General features: G+C 46.1%; 1 protein-coding gene and 1 non-coding gene across 4 annotated transcripts in view; both read left to right on the top strand.

Moving 5' to 3' along the window:
* The window catches only part of LOC110507077 (huntingtin-interacting protein 1), a 48,707-nt gene extending 32,511 nt beyond the window's left edge, over positions 1–16,196 (top strand). For 2 of the 3 annotated variants that reach the window (XM_036964918.1, XM_036964920.1), the window contains exons 13-32: positions 102–174; positions 335–518; positions 710–798; positions 1,019–1,135; positions 1,340–1,351; positions 1,590–1,691; positions 2,523–2,717; positions 2,808–2,955; positions 3,196–3,282; positions 3,796–3,903; positions 4,239–4,375; positions 9,577–9,687; positions 9,846–9,904; positions 10,163–10,256; positions 12,639–12,739; positions 12,972–13,077; positions 13,293–13,416; positions 13,602–13,663; positions 13,740–13,857; positions 13,970–16,196. In XM_036964918.1, the coding sequence (XP_036820813.1) occupies positions 102–174; positions 335–518; positions 710–798; positions 1,019–1,135; positions 1,340–1,351; positions 1,590–1,691; positions 2,523–2,717; positions 2,808–2,955; positions 3,196–3,282; positions 3,796–3,903; positions 4,239–4,375; positions 9,577–9,687; positions 9,846–9,904; positions 10,163–10,256; positions 12,639–12,739; positions 12,972–13,077; positions 13,293–13,416; positions 13,602–13,663; positions 13,740–13,857; positions 13,970–13,980 (2,038 nt within the window). In that variant the 3' untranslated portion in view covers positions 13,981–16,196. The remainder of the gene's footprint in view (positions 1–101; positions 175–334; positions 519–709; positions 799–1,018; positions 1,136–1,339; positions 1,352–1,589; positions 1,692–2,522; positions 2,718–2,807; positions 2,956–3,195; positions 3,283–3,795; positions 3,904–4,238; positions 4,376–9,576; positions 9,688–9,845; positions 9,905–10,162; positions 10,257–12,638; positions 12,740–12,971; positions 13,078–13,292; positions 13,417–13,601; positions 13,664–13,739; positions 13,858–13,969) is intronic. The other variant, XM_036964919.1, reaches the window with a different exon arrangement.
* On the top strand, positions 3,336–3,442 carry LOC118944789. Its single transcript, XR_005040106.1, has one exon. It is a non-coding gene; the product is annotated as a small nucleolar RNA SNORA16B/SNORA16A family (small nucleolar RNA).
* Positions 16,197–20,623: the final 4,427 nt, after the last annotated feature.

Here is a 20,623-nt window from a genome sequence, read left to right as displayed (position 1 = left end):
TTGTCTTTGGCCACATCCAGCCATTTCTCTCCCTGTTTCGGACTGTTTTCCTCTATTTGGTGCCTAATGAACACGACCTTGTCCTGTCCTGTTTCCATTAGGGACCGCCTGATCGAGCAGCTGACACGGGAGATCCAGGCCCTCAGGGAGGAACTGGAGTCCTTCAGATTGGAGGTGAGGAGGGGGGAGGGGGAGGTTTAATGAGGCACTTAAGCCACTACAGAGGCAATTCTCCATAATGCCTGAACTTCTGAGTGTGTAAACACACTGAACCAGAACACGCTCTCCCTCCTCTTTCTTTCTGTCTCTCTTTCTCTCTCTCTCTCTCTCTCAGAGTGGGCGTCTGCGCCAGGCGCTGCGGGGGCGTGTCGATGAGCTGGAGGCGGAGCTAGCAGAGCAGAGCCACCTGAGGATGCAGGCGTTGGGAGAGGGCGAGTTCCTGCGGGCGGAGCTTGACGACCTGCGCCGGGTCAAAGAGGACACGGAGAAAGAGCAGCGAAGCCTCACCGAGATCGAGAGTGAGTTCAGGGACAGCCCGCCAGACAACCCCAGGCCTCAAGATTAACATGAGTCACTCAAATATCTTCTTACTTACTTCTTACTTACTTCTTACTGCCTAACTTTTTGAATTACGTGTGCATATCTCAAGTCAGGATTCAGCCATCTGACTGTTGTGACAATAACAGCTCTGTCTGTCCGTGTGTCTCAGGGAAAGCGGTGGCCAACGAGCAGCGCTACGTCAAGCTGAAGGAGAAGTACACAGAGCTGGTGCAGAGTCACGCTGACCTGCTGAGGAAGGTAGGCCCATCCAGACACCTTACGATCGAAGAACCTCACCCCTCAGAATCATGGTGCAGGCTTGCTCCTACCCCTCTCAGCCAGTCCCGTTTAGGCTCTCTTCCCCTTGGAAAGACACTTCTAGCAGCAATGCTCACACATTTCTTCCACATTTCTTGTTTACAATTCTAAAAACTCTTCCCTCACCTAAAACCGTCTGTGTTTCTGTTGGTGGCTTCAGAATGCGGAGGTGACTCGTCAGATGACGGTGGCGCGGGCGGTTGAGGACGAGATGGACAGCGTGAGGAGAGAGATGCATGAGAAGGTCAAGGCTGCCAAGGAGGCCGCGGAGAGACGGGTGAGGGCGAGACACACACTCCCACAGGGATGCACACTCTCCTGAAATACTGTGTTTACAGTATGTATCACCTCTTTCTGTTTTCTCTCTCCCATTTTTCCCCCTCTCTCTCTCCCCTTTTTCCCCCTCTCTCTCTCCCCTTTCCCCCCCCTCTCTCCCCTTTCCCCCCCTCTCTCTCTCCCTCTCTCGCTTTCTTGGACACAGAGGACTTCAAATGTAATATACTTCACTCCTTCATACTACAGTACATTTTCAACTTTTTCTCCGTCTGTCTCTGATCATTTAATTGCGTAACTGAGATGCCTTGCTGTACATGTGGGATTTAGAGAGGTAGAATAGACGGAGGTAGAGAGATGGAGACCTAGCAAATAACATGCGTCTCTGTTTCGTTCTCTCTTTTGTCCTCCCACATCTCCCCCGCCACTCTCTCTCTCCTGCCTCTGTCTCCCTTCAGGAGCAGGAACAGGTGGAGCAGCTGCAGGAGCTGCAGAGAGAGCTGATCTCCAGCAGGGCGGCGCTAGACACCCTGAAAAGCTCCATGGCCTCGTCCCAACAGGTAGCCAACTTTCTAACCTAAAACACCCTTGCGTCCTCTACCCAACCGTACACTCCTCATATCCTCTCCACCCTAAACACTCACCCAACAGTACATTCCTCCTCTCCACTCTACCCCACTTGAACTCACCCTGACACCTTCAAATTGTCTTTACTCTGTTTTCTGTCTTTACATTCCACAACTCCATGTTACTCTTCGACCCATCTCTGTCTGTGTACGGTGCCTTTGTGTGTGGAGAGGGTTGTGTGGAGCGTCGGTGCAGACCTCGATCTCTGCGTGATCCCGACACTGTGTAGTCCTACCAGGCCATGAATGTCCAATTACCATTCCTCCTCTATATCGCCCATCCCTCTCTCTACTCTCCCACTCCTGTCAACCCCTATTTCTGAATCAACTTCTCTCTCGCCCCTTCTCTTTCTCTCTCACGTCCACTCCCTCCTGTCCTCACACACATGCTCTGTCACTTTGTCACACATCTCACTTACAAACTCTTTCTTCCCGTCTCTCGTTCATGTTCTTGTTCACATGCTCAGGGGGGGGGGGGCCCACAAACAGGTGAGGGAGAGTAGAAGAATGGCAGTTGTCATTTCCACATCTCGTAGCACTTAGGGCGTTGTCTTTTAAAAGGTGTTATTAGGAGTGTATAGTGTGTGAGCCTTGTCGTTCAGTTCAGCAGGGAAACAGAGATATGTACGATCCTAAAATACTGTGTATGTGTGTCACGCTCTCGTTCTCTTCTCTCTCTCTCACTCATTTTCTCCCCCCCCCCCACTCACTTTCTCTCTGTATGTCTCTCCCCCCTCACTCACTTTCTCTCTCTCTCCGTCTCAGTCGAGTGAGGAGCTCAGTTCTCAGCTCTCGACTGTGGAATCGGAGAAGGTGGAGCTGGTGGAATCCTTGTCGAAGAAAGAGGAGGAGCTTGCAGGCCTGGGGGAGGAGCTTGAGCGTGTTCAGAGCAGCCTGGCCAGTGAGAGGGAGAGCGGCGTGAAGACTGCCGAGGCCCTACAGAACCAACTCAATGAGAAGGTGTGTGGCAGCTGTTTGTGTGCGCCTGTGTGTCAGCCTCTCAGTGTGTGTGTGTGATATCTGATTCTCTCACTGACCCTATGTGGATAGGAGAGCAGGGAGCAGGCCCTGGAGAGCCAGCTGGTGGCAGCACGCTGGTCTGCCCTACAGGGGACTGTGGAGGAGGCAGAGAGGATAGTCCAGGACTCACTGGCCCAGCTTGACGACCCGGCACACATCAGCTGCACCAGCTCTGCAGGTCAGCCCCTAACCTTCTCCAACCTCTTCTCCAACCAACGGTCTGTCCGTCCGACCGTCTGAGATGATGCCACATTGTGAAACCCATGCTGGATGTGTGTGTGATGCCTCAATCTACTTGTACATGTGTGTTTGTGTTCCAGGGTGTGATGTAGGATGGTGTTCCCTCATAATAGTGTGCATGTTTGTTTGTATGGTGGAAGATGCCTCCCCCCTCACTGTGTACCCTCGTTGTGTGTAGACTACCTGGCGTCCAGGTGTCAGGCCTCTCTGGACTGTATGGCCAGACTTCACTCTGCCAGAGACGGCTACCTGGCAGACAACACAGGTCAGACTCAGAACTTACTCCCCTAGTCAGCTTTGTGTCATCACCGCCTACTTTCAGGCACCTATCGAAGCTGCTGTTGTTCTTGTGTAGCAGACAAGGTCAAAAGGCAGCCAAAAAATGTTACTTTCACCGACGGCCGCTGTGCAGTAAAAATAAAGGAAACTCTTGAATAAGTGGGTGTGTCCAAACTTTTGACTGGTACACATGTATATTACTTGAAGAAAAGTTCATTTTTCAGTTTCTTGCCCACATGAAAGATCTAGATTTCTATTGTCTTATTTGATTTCTTCCCAATAGAAGAAAGTTAATATATTTGAATATAATTGAATATGTTGCAGGTATTCATTATTCTCTTTGTGGACAGTGGAGGTTGATTGTAAAGTGCTTCTTTATAGCTAAAATACTGGGGTTTTCAGCATTACATCCTTCAAGTACTTGAAAATTAAAGTAGCATATCCTGTTGATTGTGTTTAGACTTTATAGTAGTTTGACCTTTGACCCTTGGTTCTCCAGGTGTGTCGGAGCTGGTGCGGGCAGTGACCCATCTTGCCCACCTGGTGGGGGACACCATTGTTCAGGGCAGTGCCACCTCTCACATGGTGCCAGTGGAGCAAGCGGACGGTGAGTGTGAGCTGTCCCTGTGTCTTTTCAACTGAAATGTGTACTCTCACATCCAGGACAGGAATGTTCCATGATTTTTAAATAAAGTTTGAATTGAGCCATGTCTAATATAAAATAAACTCTACATCCCTATATACATCTGTTAGAGAAGTACTGACAATGCACAGACGCAACGATAGCCTAGCCTGGTCCCCGATCTGTTTGTGCTGCCTGTCACCGGCTGACAATGACCATCGGCGTTGGGAAGACTGCACAAACAGATCAGAGACCAGGCTAGCGGTTAGCCACCCACTTCCTCTAAGTCTCCATACTGTGTCTGTATCTCCCCCCCACAGCGTTGTCAGACAGTGTGAAGGCGTGTGGGGCCGAGGCCCTGTCCCTGCTGGGTCAGATGAAGGAGCAGGAAAGCCTGGCAACGGCAGATGGCGCCATGCTGAGGGCAGCACTGGATGGCATCCTGGCCACCGCAGAGGTCAGCCCAGTCTTTATGGTCATACAAGTATTGTTGCTGCTTTATTCTTAAGAGTAAATATGAGTACGTGGTACAGTTTAGGTGCAAATTACAGTAATTTGATTTCATAAAAACATTTGATTATTATACCATTACTAGCCGATTTAAAAGGAGGAGGAGAAAAACAAATTTTATACTATGCAGTGCCCAGGTTAACGTTGATACTAACGATACAGAACCATTGAAAAACCTCAACCTGCAGGGATGAAGGGATTCATGTATAAACTAGAATAGACTACATGTCCATTTTTTTAACTAGAAAAAGACAACAAGGCTGTTAGTAAACACTTGGCATCTCAGAAGAAGAATCACAATCAAAAAAGAACAATCACAAGTTGACTACATGTTCAAAAGATTCTGTACTATGCCTACTGGCAAGAATGTCAATCTACTTTCAGCCCTGGTGTCTATCAACAACCTACCTCTTGCTTAAAAGCTGCGATATCTCTTACTGCGTATCTCTCTCAAGGTATCCCTGGCGTTTGGTGCTGCGTTATGTACACGTCTTCCACAACCGAGACATCTACACGACGCGGGTCATAGGCGATCGTGACAATGATCCGATCCATGTTCTTCTCTGCAGTAAAGGGTTGTCTGTTATCACAAACGGCGTCATTTGGCAGGGTTCTAGCATCGGGGTTGATTTCTGGATTGAGGCTGACCACCGCAAAGTAGAGTCGTGTGGCCCGATCAATTGCTGGGAGTAGCCCCTCGGTGTTCCCAAAGTAATGGAAGCCATAATGCAGCGCGTGTGCGTTGAATCAAATGACATTTTATTTGTCACATGCGCCGAATACAACAAGTGTAGGTCTTACAGTGAAACGCTTACTTACAAGCTCCTATCCAACAATGCAGTTTAACAAAATATGATTAACAAATAAAAGGAACAGGTAATTAAAGAGCTGCAGTAAAATAACAATAGCGAGACTATATACAGGGGGTACCAGTACGGGGGCACCGGTTAGTTGAGGTAATATGTACATGTAGGTAGAGTTATTAAAGTGACTATGCATAGATAATAACAGAGTAGCAGCGGCGTAAAAGAGGGGGTGAGGGGGTGGGGCAATGCAAATAGTCTGAGTAGCCATTTGATTAGATGTTCAGGAGTCTTATGACTTGGGGGTAGAAGCTGTTTAGAAGCCTCTCGGACCCAGACTTGTGTAGTGGACATTTCCTGTATTTACCAAATCATGAGAGCAAACCACCACACAAGTCAGAGTTATCATAAAGTCCATCTTTAATAATATGAGCTCCATCACAACCCTGTGACTCTCAGATCAATTCAGTGTCTATAAATGAATTCTCTGAGAGTCCTTACAAAACAGTTCTTAGTATCATTTATAGCCAAGACACACCCATCTCAACTCACATGACGAATAACAGATCTCAAAGGAAGACTTTACTTGAGAGAGGAGTATCCCATAGCCAGACAGCATTAGCTATAAATTATCGTTCCGTTTGCTCTCCTAAAATGAGGTTCTACTTCTCGTTCTTGGTACAACATAGTACCAAGACATTAGGATATATATCAATTGTCATTTTAGACACTCCCATTCTGGACAAGCTCACGGAGACACAGTGACTGGCACACAGACATTGTGGAGCCAAGAGATAATTGGTTCCCCCTCAATCGATCCATTCACATGGTTTAAAAGATATGTTTACATATGAAGACAAGCTTGACCTCTCCCCTCTCTGCAGCCCAAGTAACTGAACCCTGACAGAGAACAGATAACTGCAACCGGCCAACAGTATTATCCAAAAATAGACATTCTAATGACATATCTCACATAAGCATAAAATAAATAAAACATTTTATTTATAAATGTTACCTAAATAATTCTGATTCTGCCACGACACTTGGCGCTCCGGTACCACTTGCTGTAACGTTGTGTAACCGAGGCCGAGCATTTGCCATACCAGGCAGTGATGCAACCAGTCAGGATGCTCTCGATGGTGCAGCTGTAGAACCTTTTGAGGATCTGAGGACCCATGCCAAATCTTTTCAGTCTCCCGAGGGGAAATAGGTTTTGTCATGCCCTCTTCACGTTAGTTTGTTGGTGATGTGGACACCAAGGAACTTGAAGCTCTCAACCTGCTCCACTACAGCCCTGTCAATGAGAATGGGGGTGTGCTCGGTCCTCCTTTTCTTGTAGTCCACAATCATCTCCTTTGTCTTGATCACATTGAGGGAGAGGTTGTTGTCAGGGCACCACACGACCAGGTCTCTGACCTCCTCCCTATAGGCTGTCTCGTCATTGTCAGTGATCAGGCCTACCGCTGTTGTGTCATCGGCAAACTTAATGATGGTGTTGGAGTCGTGCCTGGCCTTGTAGTCATGAGTGAACAGGGAATACAGGAGGGGACTGAGCACGGGCCCCTGTGTTGAGCATCAGCGTGGCGGATGTGTTGTTACCTACCCTTACCACCTGGGGGTGGCCTGTTTAGGAAGTCCAGGATCCAGTTGCAGATGGAGGTGTTTAGTCCCAGGGTCCTTAGCTTAGTGATGAGCTTTGAGGGCACTATGGTGTTGAACGCTGAGCTGTAGTCAATGAATAGCATTCTCACATAGGTGTTCCTTTTGTCCAGGTGGGAAAGGGCAGTGTGGAGTGCAATAGAGATTGCATCATCTGTGGATCTGTTAGGGCAGTATGCAAATTGGAGAGGGTCTAGGGTTTCTGGGATAATGGTGTTGATTTGAGCAATGACCAGCCTGTCAAAGCACTTCAGATATGCGTCAACCAACAGACATGTGCGTCTGTGCGGCCGTTGGTGGTCAGCTGTTGAGCGACCCAGTAGAGCAGCTTGAGGCCGTGACGTGTATAGCTGTTGCCCAACTCTATGGTTCTCAGGTCATTGATTGATTGAAGAGACTTGGACCAGGGACAGCAACTGGAGGACAGAGCAGACCAGGCCTTTTCTGTCCATGGTGAACGTTGGTGTAGCTTGAATCTTAGCTGGAATCTGGATGATTAGGAGTGCAGATCTGGTCCCCAACTCACCATTTTATGGAAGAATTTGGGTATGTCCTAACCGTACTTACTCAATCAGTTATGGGGATGAGGAGCAAACTCCCATGTTTATTGTCTTGGTAATAATGGAGGGCACGTTAAATTTGTTCAAACAGTAGTTAGTTACAACATTCAAGTAGATCTAAATGCCTATTCCCACGAAACTGATTGAGATCAAGTGGTTGGCCTAATTTGGTATTTGTGAATATTTATTTGAGCCAATATGTGTAGGCATAGGCAGATGTTGCATAGAGGATGCATTTCTGCATATTTTAATATGGTATTATTCAATGATCTACTGCAGGACAAACTTTGATTGAGAAATGATGACATTTATTTGTTTTTATTTTGCGATCCGGCACCTAAAGAAATGTCAATAGACCACTGGTTAGGTCCCAGCATTTGTTGGGGACTGGTGTCCACCGGCGTTTGTTTTATGTCTTAGACATGGGCTCTTGTTTGCCCCTTGGAAGTTTTATGATATAAAGCTTTATGTGAAGAATTAGTGCTGCTGTCCACTCTCTGGCCTGCCACTCTCTGGTTGTGAAATTCACTGACACGGTTGTGACATACGGTTGTGACATACCTGACCTGCAAACTCCTGTTACCTACAGTACCAGTCAAAAGTTTGGACACCAGATACTCATTCAATGGTTTCTCTTTATTTGTACTATTTTCTACATTGTAGAATAGTAGTGAAGACACCAGAACTATGAAATAACACGTATGGAATCATGTAGTAACCAAAAAAGTGTTATATTGTATATTTGAGATTCTTCAAAGTAGCCATCCTTTGCTTTGATGACTGCTTTACACACTCTTGGCATCCTCTCAACCAGCTTCATGAGGTAATCACCTGGAATGCATTTCAATTGACTGGTGTGCCTTCTTAAAAGTTCATTTGTGGAATTTCTTTCCTTCTTAATGCGTTTGAACCAATTTTTTGTGTTGTGACAAGGTAGGGGTGGTATACAGAAGATAGCCCTATTTGGTAAAAGACCAAGTCCATATTATGGCAAGAACAGCTCAAATAAGCAAAGAGCAACGACTTTAAGACATGAAGGTCAGTCAATCCGGACTCTGAAAGTGTAGTCGCAAAAACCATCAAGCACTCTCCTGAGGACCGCCACAGGAAAGGAAGACCCAGAGTTACCTCTGCTGCAGAGGATTCATTTATTTGAGTTACCAGCCTCAGAAATTGCAGCTCAAATAAATGCTTCAGAGTTCAAGTAACAGACACATTGCAACATCAACTGTTCAGAGGAGATTGCATGAATCAGGCCTTCATGGTTGAATTGTTGCAAAGAAACGACTACGAAAGCACACCAATAAGAAGAAGAGACTTGCTTGGGCCAAGAAACACGAGCAATGAACATTAGACCGGTGGAAATCTGTCCTTTGGTCTGATGAGTTCAAATTCTTGGTTCCAAACGCCATGCGAGAAGTAGAGTAGGTGAATGGATGATCTCTACATGTGTGGTTCCCACCATGAAGCTTGGAGGATGTGTGATGGTGCTTTGTGTGATGGTGCTTTGCTAGTGACACTGTCTGATTTATTTAGAACTCAAGGCACACTTAACCAGCATGGCTACCACAGCATTCTGCAGCGATACGCCATCCATCTGGTTTACACTTAGTGGGACTATCAAAACAACAAAACAATTTTGTTTTGTTTAACACGTTTTTGGTCACTACATGATTCCATAGGTGTTATTTCCTAGTTTTTATGTCTTAACTATTATTCTACAATGTAGAAAATAATACAAACCCTTGAATGGGTAGGTGTGTCCAAACTTTTGACTGGTACTCTAGGTCTACTAAATTTACCACAAGTCCACACCCTGCAATCATTCTGAGAACCTCAACTTCTTCATAATGCCTATTTGTGCACATTTAAACCAGGGGATGTCATCATGATAAGATGAGTCTCAGTGCCTCATATCCTTTCAACGAAGTATGTGACCTGTGGAGGAGAGGTCACAACCCTGCTTATGATAGAAGTTGAACTTGGGCACAGGGAGGGGGAACTGACCTATGTCCTTTAAAAATATTTTGCCGAAATGTCAAACTGACAGCATCTAGGGGGACCATTAAAAACAACATCCAATGCCCCCTCTCTTTTTCTCTTATCTCCCTCTCTCTGGTCTGTAGAAACTGCGTCCTCGGGGTCTGGAGCTGCAGCAGGGGGAGCTGGGAGATCTGGTGGAGCAGGAAATGGCCGCCACATCGGCCGCCGTGGAGTCAGCAGCTGCCAGGATAGAGGTAACCAGCTCAACGTGTGTATGGGTGTGTGTGTGTGTATCACCAAGGAAGACCCAAACTAAAACAGAAATGTGTGTGGGAAAAGAATCCTCTGGTTTCATTTTACAGTAGTACCAACCAAAAGGTGTCTAATTTCCTCTATTGTATACTATTGACAGGACATGCTCGACAAGTCGCGTGCTGTCGACACAGGGGTGAAGATGGAGGTCAACGAGAGGTGAGTCTCCCACTCCTGGGTTGTGTTCATTTGGCACCGAATGGAAGAAAACGGACTGAAACAGGGAGGGACTCCCTGAACATGTCCAGTAAGAAACGCAATTTTTTTTTCATCCCCTTTTACATTGTTTTCATCGCGTGCCCTAATAAACACAACCCTGGCTTTGAGAATCGCATAACTTTCAAATGAGTGAAACATATCAAGATGTGTTGCGCAGTGGAGATGCTGAACGAATGTGTCCTCTATCGCCCCACATAGGATCCTGGCCTCCTGTACAGACCTGATGCAGGCCATCAAAGTGCTCGTGCTGTCTTCCAAAGATCTGCAAAGGGACATTGTGGAGAGTGGCAGAGTGAGAAACAGAAACCTATCATATGTGCATAATAATATAATATACGGACACAGTGGCTGCTGTTCCGGCTTTTCTGGAACCTGACTTGCCGGGTCTATTGATATGGCCATTTATGCACATGTGCTGTATTTTGTTTTATGTAGCTGCTGCCTTCTCTGCTGCCAATGTAGCTTCTGCTCAGTGCTCCCACTATCACTTGACGTGGAGGGAGAAACGTCATATTGTACACTAAAGATATGGCCGACATGTTCCATCTATGCATTCCATGCCTCAAGCTTTTTTTCTTCTTCAAGGTGTTATGGCTCAAACTTGTGCGCCTGGTACCTACTACCATACCCCCTTCAAAGGCCCCTACTACCATACCCCCTTCAAAGGCCCCTACTACCATACCCCCTTCAAAGGCCCCTACTACCATACCCCCTTCAAAGGCCCCTACTACCATACCCCCTTCAAAGGCCCCTACTACCATACCCCCTTCAAAGGCCCCTACTACCATACCCCCTTCAAAAGCCCCTACTACCATACCCCCTTCAAAGGCCCCTACTACCATACCCCCTTCAAAGGCCCCTACTACCATACCCCCTTCAAAGGCCCCTACTACCATACCCCCTTCAAAGGCCCCTACTACCATACCCCCTTCAAAGGCCCCTACTACCATACCCCCTTCAAAAGCCCCTACTACCATACCCCCTTCAAAGGCCCCTACTACCATACCCTGTTCAAAGGCCCCTACTACCATACACCGTTCAAGGCCCCTACTACCATACCCCCTTCAAAGGTCCCTACTACCATACCCCCTTCAAAGGCCCCTACTACCATACCCCCTTCAAAGGCCCCTACTACCATACCCTGTTCAAAGGCCCCTACTACCATACCCCGTTCAAAGGCCCCTACTACCATACACTGTTCAAAGGCCCCTACTACCATACCCCCTTCAAAGGCCCCTACTACCATACACTGTTCAAAGGCCCCTACTACCATACCCCCTTCAAAGGTCCCTACTACCATACCCCCTTCAAAGGCCCCTACTACCATACCCCCTTCAAAGGTCCCTACTACCATACCCCCTTCAAAGGTCCCTACTACCATACCCCCTTCAAAGGTCCCTACTACCATACCCCCTTCAAAGGCCCCTACTACCATACCCCGTTCAAAGGCCCCTACTACCATACACTGTTCAAAGGTCCCTACTACCATACCCCCTTCAAAGGCCCCTACTACCATACCCCCTTCAAAGGCCCCTACTACCATACCCTGTTCAAAGGCCCCTACTACCATACCCCGTTCAAAGGTCCCTACTACCATACCCCCTTCAAAGGCCCCTACTACCATACCCCCTTCAAAGGCCCCTACTACCATACCCCCTTCAAAGGCCCCTACTACCATACACTGTTCAAAGGCCCCTACTACCATACACTGTTCAAAGGCCCCTACTACCATACCCCCTTCAAAGGCCCCTACTACCATACACTGTTCAAAGGCCCCTACTACCATACCCCCTTCAAAGGTCCCTACTACCATACACTGTTCAAAGGCCCCTACTACCATACCCCCTTCAAAGGTCCCTACTACCATACCCCGTTCAAAGGTCCCTACTACCATACCCCGTTCAAAGGCCCCTACTACCATACACTGTTCAAAGGCCCCTACTACCATACCCCCTTCAAAGGTCCCTACTACCATACACCGTTCAAGGCCCCTACTACCATACCCCCTTCAAAGGCCCCTACTACCATACCCCCTTCAAAGGCCCCTACTACCATACCCCGTTCAAAGGCCCCTACTACCATACACTGTTCAAAGGCCCCTACTACCATACCCCCTTCAAAAGCCCCTACTACCATACCCCCTTCAAAAGCCCCTACTACCATACCCCGTTCAAAGGCCCCTACTACCATACCCCCTTCAAAGGCCCCTACTACCATACCCCGTTCAAAGGCCCCTACTACCATACCCCCTTCAAAGGCCCCTACTACCATACCCCCTTCAAAGGCCCCTACTACCATACCCCCTTCAAAGGCCCCTACTACCATACCCCCTTCAAAGGCCCCTACTACCATACCCCGTTCAAAGGCCCCTACTACCATACACTGTTCAAAGGCCCCTACTACCATACACCATTCAAAGGCACTTACATTTTTTGTCTTTCCCACTCACCCTCTGGCACACAGACACAATCCATGTCTCAAGGCTTAACAATCCTTTAACCCGTCTCCTCCCCTCCATCTACTCTGATTGAAGTGGATTTAACAAGGGACATCAATAAGGGATCATCATAGCTTTCCCCTGGTCAGTCTGTCGTGGAAAGAGCAGGTGATCCTAATGCTTTGTATACTCAGTGTATACTCAGTGTATATTCCAATACAATCTTTTTTCCACCAGGGGGCAGCATCCATGAAGGATTTCTATGTCAAGAACTCTCGCTGGACGGAAGGCCTGATCTCAGCCTCCAAAGCCGTGGGCTGGGGCGCCACAGTCATGGTGTAAGTAGTATCACCCTTTCTCTTCTAACTTAACCTTGTATCACAGCAGTGTTGTTACCTCTCCACAACACCATTGTGTTCTGGAATACACCCATTTAGGCCAGAAGATTTTCCTGACTACATGACCTGACCAGAAAAAAAACTCCACCCTGTGCTGTATAGCCTATAACCGTTGAACTCGAAGCATGATGCACTACAGTACCCATAATGCTCTGCGTAATATATCCCATAGAGATGCAGCAGACCTGGTGGTGCAGGGCAAGGGCAAGTACGAAGAGCTGATGGTGTGTTCGCATGAGATCGCAGCCAGCACTGCACAGCTGGTGGCCGCATCCAAGGTGAGACGGTACTTCTTATATGTAATGATTTGTGGTAACTGAAACTCTGTGCTTGTGCGTGCAAGCCTGAGACACTCACTCACAACCGGATCTACACATGCCAAGTTAGATCGGTCTTATCACTCAGTGTGTCAACCATATCTCTACATGTGTTTAAGACACACCTGTGACCCATTCCCGTTGGTGACCCATCCACTCTCTGGTCTGTTGGGCAGGTGAAGGCAGACAAAGATAACGCCAACCTGGGCCGCCTGAAGCTGGCATCCAAAGGGGTCACACAGGCCACCGCCGGGGTTGTAGCCTCCACCAAGTCCGGGAAGTCCCAGATCGAGGAGAAAGGTGAGTGGATTAACAGTAGCGTGCCCGTGGATTTACACAGTGAGCGATCAACGTGAGATGTATTGTGACTGAATGTTTTGTGAGCGAATGCTGAATTTCTTTCTCTCTCCTTTCTCTTCATATGTCCCTCCCTTTTCTCTCTCTCTTTTCTCCATCTCTCTCCCTCCTATGACTGTGTGCTTCAGACACCATGGATTTCTCCAGTATGACCCTCACTCAGATCAAGAGGCAGGAGATGGACTCACAGGTAAGAGCAATGTGGGGTGGCTGTGTGTGTGTGTGTTACAGGTCTAAGTAAACCGTGTTTTTGTGTGTGTTGTCAGGTTTCTGTTCTAGAGCTGGAGACAAAGCTGCAGAAGGAGCGAGAGCGTCTAGGGGAGCTAAGGAAGAAGCACTACGAGCTGGCCGGGGTGGCCGAGGGCTGGGGGGAGGAGGACGAAGGTGCGTATGTGTGTCTCAACGTGATTACGCAGAGGCACTATGGCAGAAATAGCGATTGTGTATAATTGGTTGTGTTGAAGCCCAGTCTAATATCCCTCTTTTCTACTCACAGGTACAGGTTGAGGTCTGCTCCCCACCTCTCCTCCAACCACAAGACTAACTTCTCTCTCGCTCTGCCTCTTGCCCCATTTATACACTCTCTTCGGTCTTTCCCTTTATTTTTTATCTTTTATGAAAGCCAAATAAAAAAGGTGCTTTTTAAAAATTATCTTGTTTCCAGCTGCTTCTAATTGGACATTGATGAGGAGGGAAAGCGGCGGGATGGATTGACTACCTGCCTGGGCCCCTTGAGAAATACCACACCAGCTGATGGTTCCTCTGTCTTCTACCAAGTATTTATTTCAGTTCTCCAACGGTTCACTTTATCCCAGTCGGAGCACCACCAGTGTGACTGTGGAGCGACCCACCGCGAGCACAAGTTCTTCACAACCAGACATCCTGGAATGCATTGCACAAGGGCCAATCCCTCATGAGAGGGAGACTTGACTGATTGCCACATAGACCCCACCCCTTGCCCTCCACCTGCCTACCCATGTCTCATCAGTGCCACGAAAACAGGCGTTTTTTTTCTCCCACTAAACGGTTGTGTTGTTATTCTAAGTGGTAGGGGTTGTTAACTTGCACCCTGTGTTAGAGGGAGAGCTAACCCCTTCCCTCCCTCACTGCCTCCCCACTTTTATTTTCTCTTGGATCCTCTTTTTCCACTCACTGTGAGCTTTTACATCTCTAGTAGTCCAACCCACACCCCATCTAAGCTATACGCCCACCGGGATACGGACTTCTGCCTTTTCGCCTCCTGTTTTAAAGACCATGATGACTGTTGTTGTTGTTATTATTAGAGTTGACTGTTTAGACGCCCAACTACCCTGTGGATACCAAAAAGCCCCGACCCATTTAATGGGGTTTAGGTTTGCTAAAGGCACAAGTGTAGCGTGTCTGAGCAGCCAGAGGACTGTTGCTGGAGTTGAAGCTAGAGATTAAGTTGTGTGTGTGTGTGTGTGAGAATGTCTGGGGCTGCTTTGAGCCCCTGGTTGTGTTCATTAGGCACAACACGGATGAAAAGGTAGTACCTAAACGTGTCCAATATGAAACACTCGTTTCCACTTTCTAAATGGTATGCTACGCAGTGTCCTATTGAACAGGACACTGATCATGCTGGACCGTTAATTGGCTGTGTGGCTCTGGGCTTCTTGGTGTCTAGCGTGGCTGGAAAAAGGACTTCCATAAGCTGACGTCTGATAATTTACTCTTCTCCGAGGCACCACCCCTTTTATTGATTTGAAAGGAATGGACTTGTGTAAGAAATCTGGTGGGAGTGAACAAGTAATAAGCAGAAAGGCAGGGAATTGTAACGCAGCCCTACACACCCACACTGCTGGGTTCTTATCAGCTTCCCCAGACGACGTAGCTGTAAAGCCTAGAAAGGGAAACCGACAACTTCCATCTGTCTACAGTAGCAATAACACCTGGGCTGTGTTCATTAGGCACCAAATGGAAGAAAACAGACTGAAACAGGGAGGGTATACCTGGACCTGTGTTAAATGTTACATTGTCACAAGAGGGCAGTGTTGCACCGCAGAGCTACCACATTAGAGACTCTATCATAAATTCTCCTCGCCTGTCTTGCCAGTGGTCACTACTGCTCTTCAATCTGGCTTTATGAAAAGATATGGGAATATCGTATGTTGTTGAGTACACCATGAGTTAGATTAGTAGGGTTTCATTCAGTATTTGTTTTCCTTTCAAATACTTTAGCTGCGCTTGATTGAGCTTGCCTGGTGCAATGGAACCAATGAAAGAGTCCCAAATGTACTTCAAAACACGCCCATCGGGCACTCCAGTCAGGCTCAATGAAACGCAATGATATTCAAGAAGTATTCAAAAAAATGTATGAATCCTATTTGGACCCTGATCTGGTTTAATCACAGTATACTGTCTCTGTGTGTGATGCTCTTTGAGTTTGTCTTCCTGCGTGTCTTAATGTCCCTTTGAGGTTTTATTATCCTGCTCTGCTTTTGGTTGTTTTATATAAAAAGTTGTGACACTGGGTATTTAATGATGATTTAACGTGTACTTCCTGGTTATTGACCCCTCACCCTTTGGTTTGTGCCTGTAGTCCAACCAGCTCAGCCAGCCTTTCAAACTGCCGCTCACTGTAGTCGATGAGAAACACACAGTACTCAATAACATTTAAATAATGTCTTTGTATGATATACTAAAAACGATGTATCTGCGTATAATTGTTCCCATTTTTAAAATTAAATATTTCAACTTTAATATGACAAGCTTGTTTTTGTTGTTGTTGCTCACTTCAATGCAGACTGATCAAGGTAAGCTGCCACCATTTTTTCAAAGTCCTTGAAATGTTCATGAATATTTAATGTTTAAAACCCTTAAGTGATTAGGAAAATGTATCATTCAAATGATTGAGTGACTCGTGGGTTATTTCCAGATGGCCCATCCCATTCCTCTTTTAGGACGTTATCTCATCATGTACTCTTTCTAAGGATTCTATTTGATGTAATGCACTTGGGGAGAATTATTCTGAAACATTTTAATCATAGTGATTGATACAGGAGCTGTAGGATGGATGTCTGGCTCTGTACTGTTAGGAACGGTCAAGAGTGGATTGTCTAACATTTAATAATTGTTTAATGTAGCAAGATGAACTAAGTTCCTTCTGTGTGAGTTGTACAGTAATACTGTTATATAAGCGTGATTAATTGTGGACGGAACACATTTGTTTAATGTCAAGACAATGGGACTAAAGGTGGGTGGGTGGGGGGGTGGGGGTCAAACCATACCTTTTCATATCACTCAATCGATTCAGCACAGTTTTGAATAGTAGGGGTATAGTATTTACACAGTATTAACATCCATCGCAACCATTGTTACTGCTATACTATAGTATACAGTATGAACAGTAAGACTGGAGAAAGAACATATCCTCTTTCAATGTTCAGCTAGAGCCTTTGTGGAAAGTATTGATTTGATTTCTTGCATGGAAAAACAAAGTTGTGGTCCTTTTAACTGTCTCCCATTGATCTGAGAGTAGACTAATGCACCAATATCCCGCTTTCTTTTCCACTCATTAAAGGCCTGTTTACAAATACCTAGAAACATACCTGATTCAAGTCAATTCCTTGACATCTATGTAATAAGACATTGCTGCCAACATCAATGCCCATGAAAGTACACTGTTGGTTAAAGTTATGTACAGCCGTTTAGCATTTGTCTTCGTCATTCTTTGAACACCACTCCTTATTGTAACACAAGGCTTCTGTGAGGTTACCTGTCATGTAGAACAGGGAATCGTGTCTGTCTGCTCTATTCATTATATTTCTGTCTCATGGAATAGACCACAGTATCCAGCTGTGGAAATTACGTGTGTAACAAAGTATATAATCTGAGACAAATGTGGAGATTACAACCATCTCTAATCTAGAGGGGAAAGGATGAACTACAGAGGGTAGTGCGTACAGCCCAGTACAGCACCGGGGCCAAGCTTCCACCAATCCAGGACCTCTGTACCAGAGGAAGTCAGAAGAAGGCCCTAAAAATTGTCAGACTCCAGCCACCCTAGTCATAGACTGTTCTCTCTGCTACTGCACAGCAAGTGGTACCAGAGCGCCAAGTCTGGGTCCTAGAGGCTTTTAAACAGCTTCTATCCCCAAGCCATAAGACTCCTGAACAGCTAATCAAATGGCTACCCAGACTATTTCACTCTACTGCTACTCTCTGTTATTATCGATGCATAGTCACTTTAATAACTCTACCTACATGTACATATTACCTCGACTAACTGGTGGCCCCGCACACTGACTGTACTGGTACCCCCTGTATATAGCCTTGCTATTGTTATTTTACTGCTGCTCTTTAATGATTTGTTACTTTTATTTCTTATTTTTTTAATGTATTTTTCTAAACTGCCTTGTTGGTTAAGGGCTTGTAAGGTAAGCGTTTCACTGGAAGTTCTACTGCGCCTGTTGTATTTGGCGCATGTAACAAACAATTAGATTGGATTTGAACCTGCATTAACTGCTGAATCAGTTTTTTTCAATCTCCCACACACTTCTATACTGTATACACAGACAGCAGTGCAGTACCATTCTTTGTGAACAGGTGTCAGGCACTACATTTCCTTTCTCTGAGCACTGTACTGGTACTGCACTGGTACTGTACTGGTACTGTAGGCCTCAGCTATGGCTGATCTGTGTCCTCTTCCTACCTGAGACCAGACCTGAGCACCCAGCGAAGACATCTGACCAGACACACACACACCACAGTGTCTATATTCCTTTAAAAATATATATATATATTAACCAGCGTTTACCCAATGTATACAGTCGTTTTCAATTGTTCATTATTAATGTCCTGTACAACACTGTGGAGGATGCTGTTTGCTCAGCTGTTGTTTGGCTGATTTGTGTTGTAGGCTTATGCTGTGTTGTGTTCTCTAATCCATTACAAGCAGGGAGGGGGAGGTGGACGGGGAGGTGTGATGCATGGCTCCAAGAGAGGCTGAGCTATTTTTAGTTCCCTGCGGTTGGTTGGGAGCTGAGCAGGCGCTAGGCTCTATAAAAAATCGAGAGAGCTCTCCCACTATACTCCGACTGAGGGTCTCGTCATGATGCCTGGATGGACCCCATGTCCTAAACAAACAACACATCCATTCAGATGCTCCCTAGTTGCTGTCATCACAGATGTTGATCTTGACAGGGTTGTTTTTTTGTCATCTGAAGTAAATAAGGTCTGGGTCATTTTATCATATTTTATTTATCAGATAGTGACTCTGGTTCTGTTGCATAGTGCTTTGTGTATATGAGAGAAACGATATATCCCACTGAGGAAAACTGGACAATGACAGTAGAGCAACGCCCTTAACAGCACGTGCAGAATCCCAATATAAGATGGAGTCTAATTAACCATCACATGCTAGCTCATTTACAGGATGCGTGTTATCAGTCAGGAGTTTTTTTCCTGACCACATGACCTGACCAGGTAAAAGTATTTTTGTCTAGCTGTGTCACAAGACTTTATTGTAGAGTTGACCTTTTCCTCTACTTGGAGCCAGGAGTTGCTGTAGTCTTTGTGTGCCTTTACAGGGTTAAAGCCCTAAAAAGGAGCCCTTATTGTGAAGCCAGGCCATGTGAATGTAATCACTGTTCAATGTTTGTGTGAATAAGGGTGTCAGCCATAGGAACAATAAACTATGATCAAACCCAGCCTGCCTCACTGGAGGTCTTTTGATTACATTGTTTTTGCTTGCCTTGCACATTGAACAAAAGTCATTGTGCATAGTTAGAGGCAGTTTCGCAAGCCAATGGTAACTTCCTTCATACTGGACGCAGAAATTGTATCCACAAGTTCATCTGTCTCAGGGGACTTGAAAAAAATCCTGAAGTATCTCTTTAAGAGACTCTTCAGTAAATGTCCAGTGACATGAGGTCACTGGACAATAAAATAAAGAGCCGTCTCTCCTCTAAGGGCTGTGGTTCTTGAAAGCAAACAAACAAAACAGCAAATGATGCTGCTTTCTCAGGGGCGATGATGTTTTCACCAACACAGACTGAGACGGAGTGCCTCCTGTTCACTGGACAGCTTTTAGAGGTTAGCCGAGTCCCTGGTGAGTTCCTTATGGTGAGATATCACACCAATATACTCTTTAACAAGTAGGGAGGCAGTGTTGCTGTTCGTTTTTATAAACTCCCAATGAAAACCATACATCTTTAAGAAGAACCGAGGGAAAGTTACCAGCAACAGCTCTAGTCACAGTTCACAGGCATAGGACCGTTTTGAGTGTTGTTTCTCAATCTGTTCACAGAAAGATGATTTGACGCTTGTGGGTTTGTCGTGAAGCCTTGTACGGCTGAAAGAAGACGCAAACGATCAAGGCAATGAATAAGTAGAAGGGTAAACTACATTCATTGTGTTTTCTTTCTCTGCTATAGATAGTCTATGTGGGTTGGTTTCTGTCCTCAGGCCGGGGCAGGGAAACAGTAGGAGCAGTGAAATGTCAGGAAGCGAGTCCTAACTCGCCCTCTGCATTGGCTGTGGTCTGTACGGAGAAGACTGGCTGATTGACGGGATGATCGGGGGAAGTGATGATCACACAATGATATGAATGAACAAGTCCAATCATTCATTCAACCTCTTCAGATGTGTGCATCCTCTTTCTGTAATTGGGTGGTACAGTATGTGTAGTAGGCAGGGGTACAACTTTGGTTTTAGAAGTGGGAGGGATCTATATAAGACATGGTGGTTGGAACCAAAAAACTCAAATTTGGACTCATCAGACTTAAGGACAGATTTCCACCGGTCTAATGTCCATTGCTTGTACTTTAGTAGAGATTTCTTTGCAGCAATATATTTATATGTAGATACATATAAATAGTGTAAAAACAATGGCAGCTTCACCTTATCTATAGCAGCTCTGAGGACTGGCTACATAACCACTTCAAGCCTCATCAAAAGCAAATGTGATTATTTTAGCTCAACCCATGCTGTTTTAGTTGAAACGGGAACAGATTTTAGGGGAGAGTGTGTAGGCTGATGTCACACCTGCAAATTGTCTGTTTCTGTATATCTCTTACCTAGACCCTCCTTTCTCACTCTCCCTCTCCTATGCTTTTCCTCCCTCCCTTCTCCCTCGCTATCCCTCTCCTTTCACTCTCTTCTCCATCGCCTCTCTCTCCTTCCCCTTCCA

This window comes from Oncorhynchus mykiss, chromosome 27 (genome assembly GCF_013265735.2).
Source record: "Oncorhynchus mykiss isolate Arlee chromosome 27, USDA_OmykA_1.1, whole genome shotgun sequence".
NCBI lineage: Eukaryota > Metazoa > Chordata > Actinopteri > Salmoniformes > Salmonidae > Oncorhynchus > Oncorhynchus mykiss.
This window is presented reverse-complemented; position numbering and strand designations above follow the sequence as displayed.